The sequence below is a fragment of the Pteronotus mesoamericanus genome, unplaced genomic scaffold (genome assembly GCF_021234165.1).
Source record: "Pteronotus mesoamericanus isolate MK-2021 breed Mesoamerican mustached bat unplaced genomic scaffold, CSHL_Meso_final contig_164, whole genome shotgun sequence".
NCBI lineage: Eukaryota > Metazoa > Chordata > Mammalia > Chiroptera > Mormoopidae > Pteronotus > Pteronotus mesoamericanus.
Genome location: NW_026555065.1, coordinates 10516578 through 10529845, shown reverse-complemented (window position 1 = coordinate 10529845; position 13268 = coordinate 10516578). Strand labels below are relative to the sequence as shown.

Here is a 13268-nt window from a genome sequence, read left to right as displayed (position 1 = left end):
CGTTCCACTAATTCCCAGTATCCACTAAAATTTCACACCCCTCTTGGAGTTTTTCCAGGCATAGGATTGACTTCTGCTGAACTAACTCCAGCTATCCAGCCATCCCGTTTGTGACCAGTAGCATTAATTTTTGAAATGGCCAAGTGGGGTTCAAGGAGCTCCCTCTGTGAAATACCATTTGGCATTTGTATGAAGTTCCAATAGACATCAGTGATTTAGCCATTTTACTATTTTATTTTAATCAAGTATGTCAAGGTGGGCAGCCCCATCTATAATAAAAACTAAATAGGTTTGAGTGTATGTGTACTTTCCCAGTTTAATGAATTGGGTTTTGGAGATAGACAGACCTTAGCATAGTTTCTTCATTTAACTTTCAAAAAATAATGAATGGAGGTGATTTCTTTGAGTAATTCAGTGCACACATCTTATTGTTCAACACAAGCTAGTGAAGAAACAGAAAAATTGCCTGTTTTGCAAAACAGATGTTCTAAAAATTCTGAGGTGTTTAAACATAAAACTTTAATTAATATTTCACACAAATTAAGAAACTTGATGATTAGGCTCCTATCATAGGCTGATCACTCAAATGTATTGGCAAAGATGAAACAAAATGATTGAAAATAAAATACTGTAAACTTTAAGGGAAACTATTTCTGAAATAGCTTAGGGTTCTTTTTCAAAGTAGATCATGAGTAACTTCTTATTTACATAAAAATTCATAATTCTGTATACCAGTGCTTTGAAACTAATGCAGTGAAATCAGTAATAAAAGTTGGCTGGGGCCCTGGCTGGTGTGGCTCAGTGGATTGAGTGCTGGCCTGCAAAATGAAGGGTTGCCAGTTCAGTTCCCAGTCAGGGCACATTCCTGGGTTGCAGGCCAGGTACCCAGTAGGGGGAACACAAGAGGCAACCATATACTCATGTTTCTCTCCCTCTCTTTCTCCCTCCCTTACCCCCTCTCAAAAAATAAATGAATAAAACCTTTAAAAAAAGAAGGAAAAAGTTGGCTGGTTGTTTTTATATGAACTTTTCATATAGTTACTGGGTTTTTCTGGTTGCTAAATTCTACTTGTTAATTATAAAATTAGCCTATAAGCTTCTGTTTTAATTATTATATTATCCTTAATTTGTGTAGTTGAATTATGATTACATTTGTATGTCTAGTAAGAAGCTTTTATTGGTCCTCAACATAATTTGTAATTTGCTTACAAGTAAAAAAAAGTTAGCTGATGCAGTATATAATATATACCTTTTCCTTACAGTTCTAGAATTTAAAAGTTTTTTTATGATCACAACAGTATACATATAATTAATTGTGAAATATAATCAGGTTATTAAGAATCTGTGTATCTACCCTCACTGCTCTGGCTCAGTGCGTTGGGCATCAGCCCTCAAACTGAGGTCTCCGGTTCAATTCCAGGACAGGGTACATGCCTGGGTTGTAGGCCTGGGCACTGGTTGGGGGCATGTGAGAGGCAACCGATCAATGTTTCTCTGTCACATTGATGTTTCTCTCCCTTTCTTTCGCCTTCCCTTCCCCTCTAAAAATAAATAAATGAAAATTTTTTTTAAAAAGAATCTCTGTATTCAACTTTTCAACTTGCAAAAATATTTAAGACTGATGGTACTACAATTACTATGTTATTCAGCTAAGTTGAACTATCGTAGTTTCACTTTACCATAAGTTTTTAGTTTCCTGAATGTGGCCAATTAACCTGCAACAACAGGCTCCAGTAGAATATAGTTAATTTAGCAATAAATGAGACAAATAATCCTTTTAACTTTGACAACTTCAGGTTTCATTTATAATTTGAGTTGTCATTACAGCTTTTATTAAGAACAATAATATATAATTGTTATCTATAAATAACTTATTTTAAAATGCACTATCATGAAATAGTAAGATTTTTGATCAGTTGTTGGTTTTCCTTTTAAAGCTGTTTGGCACATCCCATTAAAACTCTGTATTCTTCCCAACACATGGGTGAATTAATCCCGTTATTTTTCTTACAGTTTTTTTCCTTTTTTTTCTTTCTACTAGTATCCTTTTTTTCTGTCTTCATTTTTTGTTATATTGGCACTTTCCTAATAGTTAAAGAATAAACAAAATTTTTACAATGGTATTTCCAAATTAAGTAATGTGCTGTGGTACAAATTATATTGAGAAAAAAATTGTTTAAGATTTTTTTATATATTTATTTTTAGAGAAAGGGGAAGGGAAGGAGAAAGGGAAAGAAACATAAATGGCCTGGAACCCAGGTATGTGCTCTGACTGGGAATCAAACCGATGACCTTTTGGTTTGCTGGACATCGCCCAGCCCACTGAGCCACACCAGTCAGGGCTATTGGGAAAATTTTTAACAGATAATCCTAAATGCGTTTGCAGTCCTTTAAAAGTGGTGCATTTATACATCATTAAAGGCACAAGTTAATATGATCCTTTGGAAAGCATTTTAGCCTTATGAATTAAGAATCATAAATATGTGCGCACCATTTAAGTTAGAATGCTACTTATATTCAAGACATGTTCCCCATTTACCATTCATAATATAATAACACTCATTACTATTCATAATAGCCAACTGAAGGCAACTAAAATGTCCAGCAGTGAGGTAATGGTTGAGTCAGCCAACTATGATGAAAATCAGATGAATATTAATGTAGTTGGTCACTAATAGCATTATTTTAAAAACTGTAAAATCATGGGTTGAGGACAGAATTTTAAGTTGTGTATACTTTACATTTTCTGAAGATACATGTGCATATTGACTGAAGAATATTCAAATATAAAAAGTAGTTATGTTTCAAAGTATAGTTTTTTCTTTGTTTTCTCAACTCCCTACACTGGTATATTAATGAAAAAGATTTTTTTAATGTGTTGGGCTTATAAGAAGTCAATACTATACTGAAGGCTGAACAAAAATTTTCATATAAATTTATGTACAGTTCATTAATGTTTCTGCCCTTTCCTTCAGAACATTATCAATAACACTGAGCTAACCGAGATGTATGGGTGCTTTGTGGTTTTGTTTTACAGGTACCAGTCAGTGGCCCAGACCTGGAGGGCAAGCTCCTTCATCTCCAAGCTATGAAAACTCACTTCACTCCCTGGTAAGAGCCTCTTAGAAACATACAGGTCGCTTTTATCTGATAGTATGCAGTTCATTTTTTGTCTTTCAGTAAATCTTGAGTAACAATGAAAAACAGTAGGATAGCATTGCACACGAATTCTTTGCTAACAAATGGCCTGATTTAGTTGAACAATATTAAGACATTGGGTGTGCCTTTGCCATCTGTTCCTCGGGACATCAAGCTTGTGGTTCAAGGACAGCTGGTGTTAAAATAGTGTTATGGGATTTTTGTTTCTTTGAAAAATCTAGAGCTTAATTTTTCTATACTTTTGTGTTTATGAATAAGGGGAAACTTAAAAAAACAAGACAGAGACCAAGTAAAAGCAAGAAAATGAGTCCAGCAAGGGAAAACAGTTGCATTTTACTCTTTCTCAGATGATATAGAGTTTATTACATTTCCATTAAAAATTTAAAATGTAATAGCAGTCATTTTAGTCATGAAAATTATTGTTTCTCGTGATTTCTTTTTTTAAAAAAAGAATGTATTATGCAGATTTTACAAGCAAAAATGTTATTTAACAAACAAACAAGGCAATAGAATAAAGGAGCCTGTCTAGGCATTGAGCATGAAGAATTTGTGGTTGAATGTTAACTACTGTTGCTTTTCTGTGATTACCACAGAATTGCAAAATATTATAAAATCAAAATAAGGATGACTTGATGGAATGACAAGTCATGCTATCATTCAGTAATTCCAGGTTGCAAATAGAAAGTTATTTTTCTGTGACTAACAGAATATATTGAATTAAAGTTTTTCTTCTCGCATATTTTGCAAGCACATATAAGCAATTTGTGCTATTTAGATGCTAACCTTATAACATCGCTATTAAATTTCAGCCTTCTCATACTTTAATACAAGTAGATCTCACAGGTCTCCGCGTTAACTTTACTAACATGTTATGCTGACATGCACATCAGCTATTTCCTCATCTCTTTTGGAGTTAATCTTAACCTGTGCTTTGCCTCCTGTTCTGTCTTGACTTTGCCAGAAAAATCGAGTTGAGCAGCAACTTCACGAGCATTTGCAAGATGCAATGTCCTTCTTAAAGGATGTCTGTGAGGTACTATTTCTTTTAGATGGTGCCTTTTTTCTGTTTCATTTCATTATAATTCCTATTATCCATTTAGAATCTTCAAACCTGTACAGACTCCAAAGTCTTTTAAAATCAAACAATGACTATTTTCATTTTTGTAGGCGTGTTTTAAGAATAGACTTTTGTTCTCATGTTGTTGAGAATGATTTTTTTAAAAGAGCTCTACTAGCATGTGCTTCTGATTTTAAAAATTCTAATATGTTTGTGTATGGGGCATGTGTGTATCCACAGACAATATCATTTCCTCAGTTTTATGAAAAAGGATATTTGTATGTGTTCACTATTTCAGATAGGTATGCTTTATTCACTTAAAACAAAATTACAATTTAAACTTCATAGACTTCAGGATGTGTCCCTAAATTGCCCTCATTTCAAAGGTCAATACTGAAGTACAGGTTACCTTCTTTTATCAGTTATAATTGAGTATCAGACACAGTACAGTAGCATTCATCTTTTATAGAAACTAAAATAAGTAACCTCATAGTAGATTGGTAATTTGATGAAGCAGTGATTTGTTTCTGAAGCTTTAATCTAGCCTAGTCCACTTACTTTGATTGTTGATTTATAGTGCAGGTAGTTGCTTTTGAAACGACTTGATATTGCAGTTTATTTGCTGTCTTCCATGTATCCCAAAGTAGGAAGCAGAAGTTTCATGAATTTAAAAGTTACCAGCGCTAACCTCCATGTCTTTTTTCAATCACTCCAGCAATCTCGAATGGAGGATCGTTTAGACAGACTGGATGATGCTATCCATGTATTGAGGAACCATGCTGTGGGACCTTCTACCAGTTTGCCTGCTGGTCACAGTGATATACACAGTTTATTGGGACCATCCCACAATGCACCAATTGGAAGCCTCAATTCAAACTATGGTGGATCAAGCCTTGTTTCAAGCAGTCGACCTACTTCAATGGTAAAATAGTACTCATCTGTTTTATAACTTCCAAAGCCTGTTGTCCTAAATGTTTTTCATGAAATATTTGGGGAAAGGGGACCTTCTTTTTGTGGAGAAGTAGGGTGGCTTTTAAGACTCTTTTACTGCCCTGGGCAGGATCATTGGCTGACCATTGGCCCTTAAAATCCTGCTATAATCATGTGCAAAACACAGAAACTTTCTATGAGATCATTTTAGCTTAAGGTTGGATTTTTTTTCCCAGGTGCATAGTAATTGACAGAACACTTTTTGCTTTGAAATAGTGTGTAAGAAGTCTGAGTGGCAAAAGCAGTAAAGCAAAACTGGATTTCAGGGTTTCTGGTCTCAGCCTTCAATAGCAGAAGGAATGTGAAATTACTTGTACAGGTCCATATTTAAGCTTTACTCCTAAACGAAATAAAAATGTGGGGGTAATTTTAAGAATGGCTGTAATTTAAGTGACAATGAAAGGAAACAATTTTAGATTAACCCCCAAAGAGAATAAAATAATTCAGTCCATCTTTTTAAAAACATGGTAATTCTTTAGAGGGGGAAAAAAGTAAAATTCTATAGCTATGCACATCAAAAATTTTATGTCAAATGTCTTACATTATTTTTTTATCCAAATTATCTTTTAAAGGAACGAAGCTCTTTTTGAACCTTCTATTTAACTGATACCATGTGTTTGCATGTTTATGGCATGGTTTTTAAGATTCATTGCATGTTGTGATATATTCTCCTATGGAAACATTTCTAGCTCTAAGCCATGTGATCAAGGCTAAAACTCACCTATTATCAAAGTAATTAAGTGCCCCAAATGCTGAAGGCTTATGTTCTGTAAAATAGGATTTGTTCCAGATTTTCACATTTACATGTCAGACAGCCATTTATACTCTTTTTTAAAAAAGGCTTTATTTATGTATTTTTAGAGAGAGGAGAAGAGAGGGAAAAAGAAAGGGAGAGAAACATCCATGTGCAAGACATAAATCCATCGGTTGCCTCTCGCACACCCCCAACTGGAGACCCAGCCTGCCACCCAGGCATGTGATCTGACTGGGAATCGAATCAGCGCCACTTCAGTTTGCAGGCCAGCACTCAATCCACTGAGCCACACCAGCCAGGGCATATATTCATTTTGGCGTAGCTAAAGTAAAACATCACACAAGGCAGCCTAGTTTCCTAAGAACAGCGTTTTCAGTAACATGGATGACATTAGAGGCATGCATATCTTAAATCATTTTTGGAGTTTTTTTAATGTCAGGAAATCTTGAAATTCAGTCCCCTTTAAAATTAGTTTTTTATCAACTTTGAAATGAGTTGGGATTTTTCAAAATCCATTCCTTTAAAGCCATCTAGAAACCTAGTACATTTTAAAAGGCATGTAGAGGGGAAAATTGTTTCATTAGATTTGTCCTGAAGCTTTTAATTAAGAAAGTAGTTCGCACACATCCTCTAGGAATCTGTTCCTTATTACAGAGCATGAACAAAAAGGCTACCATAGATATTCTTTAAAAAGGAAAAAACTCAAGGTCAAGAAAAAAAGTCTTCAGAAACGTGAGATGAGTCTGGCTTAGTCTGAGCAGCAGCATCAATACCACAACAACTAAGCCAAGATATTGCTTAGTGTGTCTATCAAGGTCTTCTGTTCAGCGCTTCTTATTACTCTCTTAGAGGACCCAGAGTTGGTGAAAATGTGCTAGACATCATCTGCCAAATCCACCCCATTCAGATACAATCACTAGTAGAAATGGAGATTTAGACGTTTCTGCCAGGCTTACCCTCAAATATATAAAGTTATTAACTGACAAAATCTGACATTGTCAGTTGAGTCAGTATTCATCTCCTGTCCTTCTGAAATGAACTTTTTTTAATCCTCACTCAAGGATATTTTTTCATTGCTTTTAGAGAGAGAGGAAGGAAGGGATGAGAGAGAGAAACATCAATTGATTGCCTCCCGTATGTGCCCCAGCTGGGGATAGAACTCACAACAACCTTTCATTTATAGATAGGATGATGTTCTAACCTACTGAACCACAGTGGCCAGGGCTTAAATGAACTTCTTAGCTGTGAGTCCTCAGTTCTCAGTTTCAGCAAAAAGACCAAAGGATGGAATGAAATAATGAACACAGTTATTAGCCAGTGTCTCCTCCCAGCCAAGTCTTAGGCATACTATTGAGGAAGACTCTTATCCTAGTATCTCTATCCATGTCTGAGGATTTCCATCAGTACCCACCTATATTGAATCAACTGTTCATATTCTTGGAGGTTGTGTGATTTGGGGGGACATAATTCTTGTAACTATTGCCTGCTATCTCCAAGAGTTATCTCTTTTTATTTATCCCTTCTCATTTCTCACCCACCTATATTGTAACTGATCATAACTAAGAAATGACACAATATTACAATCTGGATTACATTTTTTTTTGTCTTGTTTACCTTTCTGGTTAAACATAAATTAGTATTTGTTTTAGGGTCCTAAAAATTAAGATCACTTGGCCAAAATTACAAAGTAACCACACAAAGATCACTTTATCAGCAGTTCTACATAACCCATAGAATTTGTGAGGTCTGCTTCTCAAAAATAATTAATTTTCATCATTCTTTTTGTTTTCTGTAAAGAATAGAATTATTCTAACGAGCATAAATACTATTTCAGTAACTCTACAGACATTCAGACTATTTTTGTTGTAACGGATTTTTGTTCTTATGGGCATTTGCTGTAAATCACTATCCTAATTGCAGGTTTTAAGTATGATACTGCTTTTTGTCCCATAATTTAGAGAAGTCAATGTTTTTTTCTATAAAAGGCCAGGTAGTACATATTTTCAGCTTTGTAGATTATCTGGTCTCTGTTGAATCTAGTTAACTCTTTCATTATAACATGAAAGTGTAGCCATAGATATGAAAACAATAGGTGTCACTGTGTTTAAATAAAACTTTATTTACAAAAAAAGAGTTCCTTTATTTGTAAAACAAATAAGGACCAGCCCTGGACAATGTGGTTAAGATGGCTGGGCAGTGGTCTCATGGGGCAGTAACAATTCAACCCTGGTCAGGTGCACGCCTGGGTTGCAGTTCCATCCCTGGTTAGAGAGCATGCAAGGGGCAGCCAGTGGCTGTTTCTCCCTCACATCGCTGTTTCTCTACCTCTTTCTCCCTCCCTTCTCCCCTCTCTCTAAAGATAGATAAATAAAATCTTTAAATTAAACAAACAAAAACAGATCAAACTTGATCCATAGGCCATACTTTCCCAATATTCAATGTAGGATAAAAATTAACTTCCCAGTGCAGGAACCAAGGGTTAACAAGTTTCTTTCTTTTGTGGGGTGGGGAGCCTGTAACTTTTTGCTTATTTTGTTTTAATGACTAGTTTGGAAATTTTGTTGTAGCAGAATATTTGAGATGAGCAGGAATGCACCAAGGGTGGAAGAATAAGAGCTGATGACAGGATATAAGTGGTACAGGGAGCTTAGCAATGCTATCAAGATTACTTGTCGTGTAAAAACTACATGGGCAGGTTAACTACTATAATGTCCTTGGTCAAAGAAATAGCTTTGTTGCTTAGAAACTTTCCTTACATTGTCTTTATAACAAGATTGTGCCAGTAGGGTCATCCACAGCTAATAGTATTGATTTGTAGGAGATCATTCTTATTGTCTTATAAAAGAAATAATTGTCTGGTTTTCTCAGTTGTTAGAGAAAAAGATTTTTCTATTTCACACCAAGGAGATAAGACTACCACCTTACAAAAATATTTGTTAATAGGAGTCAGTGTCAAAAGACTTAATTTTGACTAGTGTTTCTTTAAACTGAATAGATTTGACTATCAAAGTTTAGAATTAAATGAGGTTTCATCCACAGAAAGCGTTTAACATACTTTAGCTATCTAATATACACAAAAATTAAATTTTCTGGTGTATTGGAAAAACAAAGTAGGAAAGAGTATAATTAGTATAAGCAGCCTGACATAGTTTTAATATTTGCTCTTATTTTTTAATGGGGTTAACATTTCATTTACTTAATTTTCTATTTCCTTTAAGTATTTTTGATGATTTCTCCATATTTGTTTTGATGCAAATATAAAACTTAGGACTTTTAATCAGACCCTCTTCTTGGGATGTGATTGATATATCATTTAAATTTTAAGGCACAAAATCAGGGTTTTTAGAACTATTAAAATGTCAGCATTAGCCCTGGCATTAGTGTTGGCTTGGTGTATTGAGCGCTGGCCTGGGAACCAAAAGGTTGCTGGTTTGATTCCCAGTCAGGCACATCCCTGGGTTGCGGTCTGGGTCCCTGGTAGGGGGCATGCAAGAGGCAACACATTTATGTTTCTCTCCCTCTCTTTCTCTCTTACCCTCTGTCTATAAATAAATTAAATAAATAAATAAATGTATGTCAGCATTGGGCTTCAGTTTTGCTTCCATTTATTTCGTGTAAGAATAAACTGTTGGAATACATTATACTTGTATTAAGTAGAAAACTAAAAAGAAATAGAATCATTAATTTCATTTGGCCATTACAAAGAGGTTTCTGCACTATAAAGTTATTGTACATCACATCTGTTTATGGCTCTAATATCTAAAATACTGAGGCCCATTGAGATAGATCCATGAGCACACTTTTATCTTTTAACACAAAGTACTCAGTTATTCCTCAGTGATTTCAACTTCAAAACAAACTAAGTTAGATTAAAAGCTTTCTGTGTTAATGGAAGCTTGGTGTAAATCTTAAAAATTTCCTTATTTATGATGTAGGTTAAAATTCATTCCATAAGGTCTTCTGATTTTTTTTGTTACAAGTCTTGGGGAAATTTAATCCAAGCTGCATTTCTCTCTTTCCCTCTTGATTTATTTTTCTTTCTTTATCTCTCTCTCTCTTTCTTTCTTTACTTGGGTTTTGGGTTTTTGGGGTTTTTTTGTTTTTGTTGTTGTATTTTTTTTTTTGCTGCTGTTTTAGCTGTGGTTGGAGATATGTGGCACTATTGTATGAGAGCAGAGTAAATAATGTTAAGTCATGAAATTTAAAACTATATGATTTAAAAATATAAATCATGTAATTGTAAGAGACTTCAGATTAAGTTGTTAAAGACTAACAGGTAAATAGGGTAATATTTTGTTTAAAATTAACACTTTTGTCACTTATCAAATTTGGAATGATTTTAACCTTATATTTAGGTAGTACAAATTTGTATTTGGTAAGAATTGTTTGCCTGGGTTTCAGTGGAATTGGAAAAGTTTATTTTTAACTATATTTTACTTTTTCTAACCTATTTTTTTTAATCAGCAATTTAAAATTTCTTAACTTTCTTTAAGACCATATTATAGTACTTTTTAAGGATTTTTGTTAACCAGTTTTTAAATTCAAAATTGTTCAAAGTGGCAGCATTTTTTAAAGTTTAAAAATCATACAGGTTATATATTGTGGAAATACCATTTTAGGAACCATAACAAATGGAATTCTGCCAAGTTTCTAGTTTAAAACCCCTCTTTAGGTAAAACAAAATGCATGCAGTACATAAAGAGCCTTTGATCAGTGTGTAGATTAGAACTGATTAATTTAAATCATTATTATTCAGTGAATAGTACAAATTGAAAAAATTATTAGAACAGAATTCAGAATCAGAGTGGAATTCATACTGAGTACTTTTCAGTCTGTTCCTTAATTCATAAGACCCCTTATTCATCAACTAATTAGATTTAACATTTTTCCACCCTGCATGCTAAAGCCACTGGCCAAATGAAATGATAACAGGTTTCTTCAAGGGTGCTTCCACAAAAGTAAGGCCATAGACAGAGTGTGAAGATTCAGAATTAGGATGATGTCATGTAATAGGATGGGCCTTTTATTCTGACATGAAGCTCTTCATAATAATTGAAATTTTGAGCATAGCAGGCCTAAGGGTTTTTGCCTTCCCATGCTACTCCTCTAGTAGAAGCAGCTTGTCAGCTGTATGCTAACGAGATGAACAATTAAACAGGGTCCTATCTGGCTGGCCTCACAGGCTCTGTGCTCAGACAAAGAACTGTTTATACACCTGTTGTATGTGTGTGGACAGAGCCATTTGAATGGGTAACTGCAGATTAAAGGGAGGACGTGGGAGCCAAGGTGAGTAAGGGTTAAAGAGAGCTATAAGAAAGAACTGTGAAAGTCAAATTCTCCAGAAAATATATGAGGGCCATTTGCAAGGGGAATCAAGTTACAAAGAAAAAGTTCCTGCTGCTAACTTCATTAACATGAAAAACTCCAGACTTCAAGCTTTTTGCTAGTCTGAAGCCTGTTTTTAAAGGTTTGATTTTTTTTCTTTTGGAAGCCAATGATGTAGGTTGGTGTGAGAAAATAGTCTGTAGTATTCCATAGAGACAAAAATAGTTGCTGGCATTTATATACCAAAACAAATCGAGCAATCTTTCTGATTTTACTTCAAGGAAAGGCAAATTCTCTAAGATTTATTGTTTAGATAATGATGCTTTGTCTGCCAGGTCTTTCATCAGGAAGGAGGTGAAAGAACATTTTATTCAAAGAAATTCAGAAAATTAAAGAATTATTTATACTAAGGAAATGAAAAGAAATAAAAGTTTAACAGATGCATCATAAGTTATCACTCAAATGAATGAAAATTTATTTTGTTACTGTCCAAAGATTACCGTCTTACAGAGCTGTAAAATAAGTTTCACGTGTAGTAAATATAAATGTTTAAATTTTTCAATTTTAAAAGTTGTTCCCTTTTAATTTATTTGGTATAATAGCTCAAAATACTAAGGTAAGAGCAGAATTAGCACATATTACCAAAGATAGCAGAAAGTTTTTATAAACACAAATACAGAAATCTTAGCTTTTACTTTATCCTGCAATGATTTCTTCAGCTAGTCAAAATAGTTCTAGTGATGTTTTATCTTTAGAATAGGCCTGTGCTTTTAAGGTTCCCAAGAATTTGCTGCTATATATTGTATTTATATCATATCTATTTTTACAAAATGGGATTTTGGAACTGACCTTCCTTTTAGATTATTGAGCAAGTTCATAGCTAGCTAGAAAGCACCCTATGGGTTAAGAATAAACATGACTGGGATGCCCTGGAGATAGAATATTATGAAATGTCTTAAAAATAATATTCTCTCTTGAATATAATTTTCACAACTCTCTCTTCTACTGGTTTTTAGATTTAGTTCTTCAGATTTCTCTCAAGTGTTTTGTTTTTTGTTGTTTTTTGGGGGTGGGGGCATGTATCTAAAGGGTTAGGGGAGATTTTAGTGGGAAGGGAATAAGAGTAGTTTCTGTGGTCCCTTCCTAGCTTTAAGATTTTATCTTTCTAATGCATGATGAAATTGTGTGGTTAAAAAAAGGATATAGTCATGCTTGATCATCTAAGAGAGTAGTGACACAAATAATCTTCAGCGGTAACTAATCTTCAAATTTTAAAAGTAATTGTGGAATACATTAATGGGGTTTTTTAAAACTTTATTAAAGATAAGAATAAGGGTAGATAAAGGACAGATATTTCTTTAAAAGAGTGGTAGAAGACCTGATAATATTCTAGTTAGGTCCACTACCAAATGGCCTGCATTGCCTGAAACTTTGCTTTGGTTTCTTTTGTTTAGTTCATAAGAAGCCAAAGGATAAACTTGCATAGGGGTATTTATACCTCTTAGGGTAAAATCCATGCAAAGTCATTAAAGATAAAGCTATATTAATTACTCAAGAGGGATTCAGAGCTCAGCAATTTACTGGGATTGAAGGATTTATTGAAAACAGTGCTTCTCATGTATACCTCCAGGCACTAAACCTCTTTAATTAAAAGCTTAATCTTCTAGTTGACACATCTGATACTGTTCTAATAAAGCTTCATTTGTAACCAATTTTTCTAAAAGTACTGCAATAGCCAAACACTTGGTGGTTGGTGTTTGCATGTCTTAACTTCCAACTATAGGTTAATTGTGATTTGTGTAAGTTTGACTAAAAGTGAGAATCAAAATATATCATTTTGAAAAAAAAGAGCATTTTTGTTGCTCTTTTAAGATTTTTAAGAGCAGGCATTTAGAGGAAGAAAAAATAAGACACTATATGTGTGTGTGAGGAAAGGACATGCCAAAGTATAGATAAATACTATTACTTGGAATCTAGCAATAT

General features: G+C 34.0%; 1 protein-coding gene across 7 annotated transcripts in view; it reads left to right on the top strand.

Moving 5' to 3' along the window:
- The window catches only part of TCF12 (transcription factor 12), a 351976-nt gene that overhangs the window by 323001 nt on the left and 15707 nt on the right, over positions 1 to 13268 (top strand). For 4 of the 7 annotated variants that reach the window (XM_054565372.1, XM_054565371.1, XM_054565376.1 and 1 more), the window contains 2 exons: positions 3038 to 3111; positions 4932 to 5138. In XM_054565372.1, the coding sequence (XP_054421347.1) occupies positions 3038 to 3111; positions 4932 to 5138 (281 nt within the window). Of the gene's footprint in view, positions 1 to 3037; positions 3112 to 4120; positions 4193 to 4931; positions 5139 to 13268 lie in introns of all 7 variants that reach the window. The other 3 variants (XM_054565370.1, XM_054565374.1, XM_054565373.1) reach the window with 1 other exon arrangement.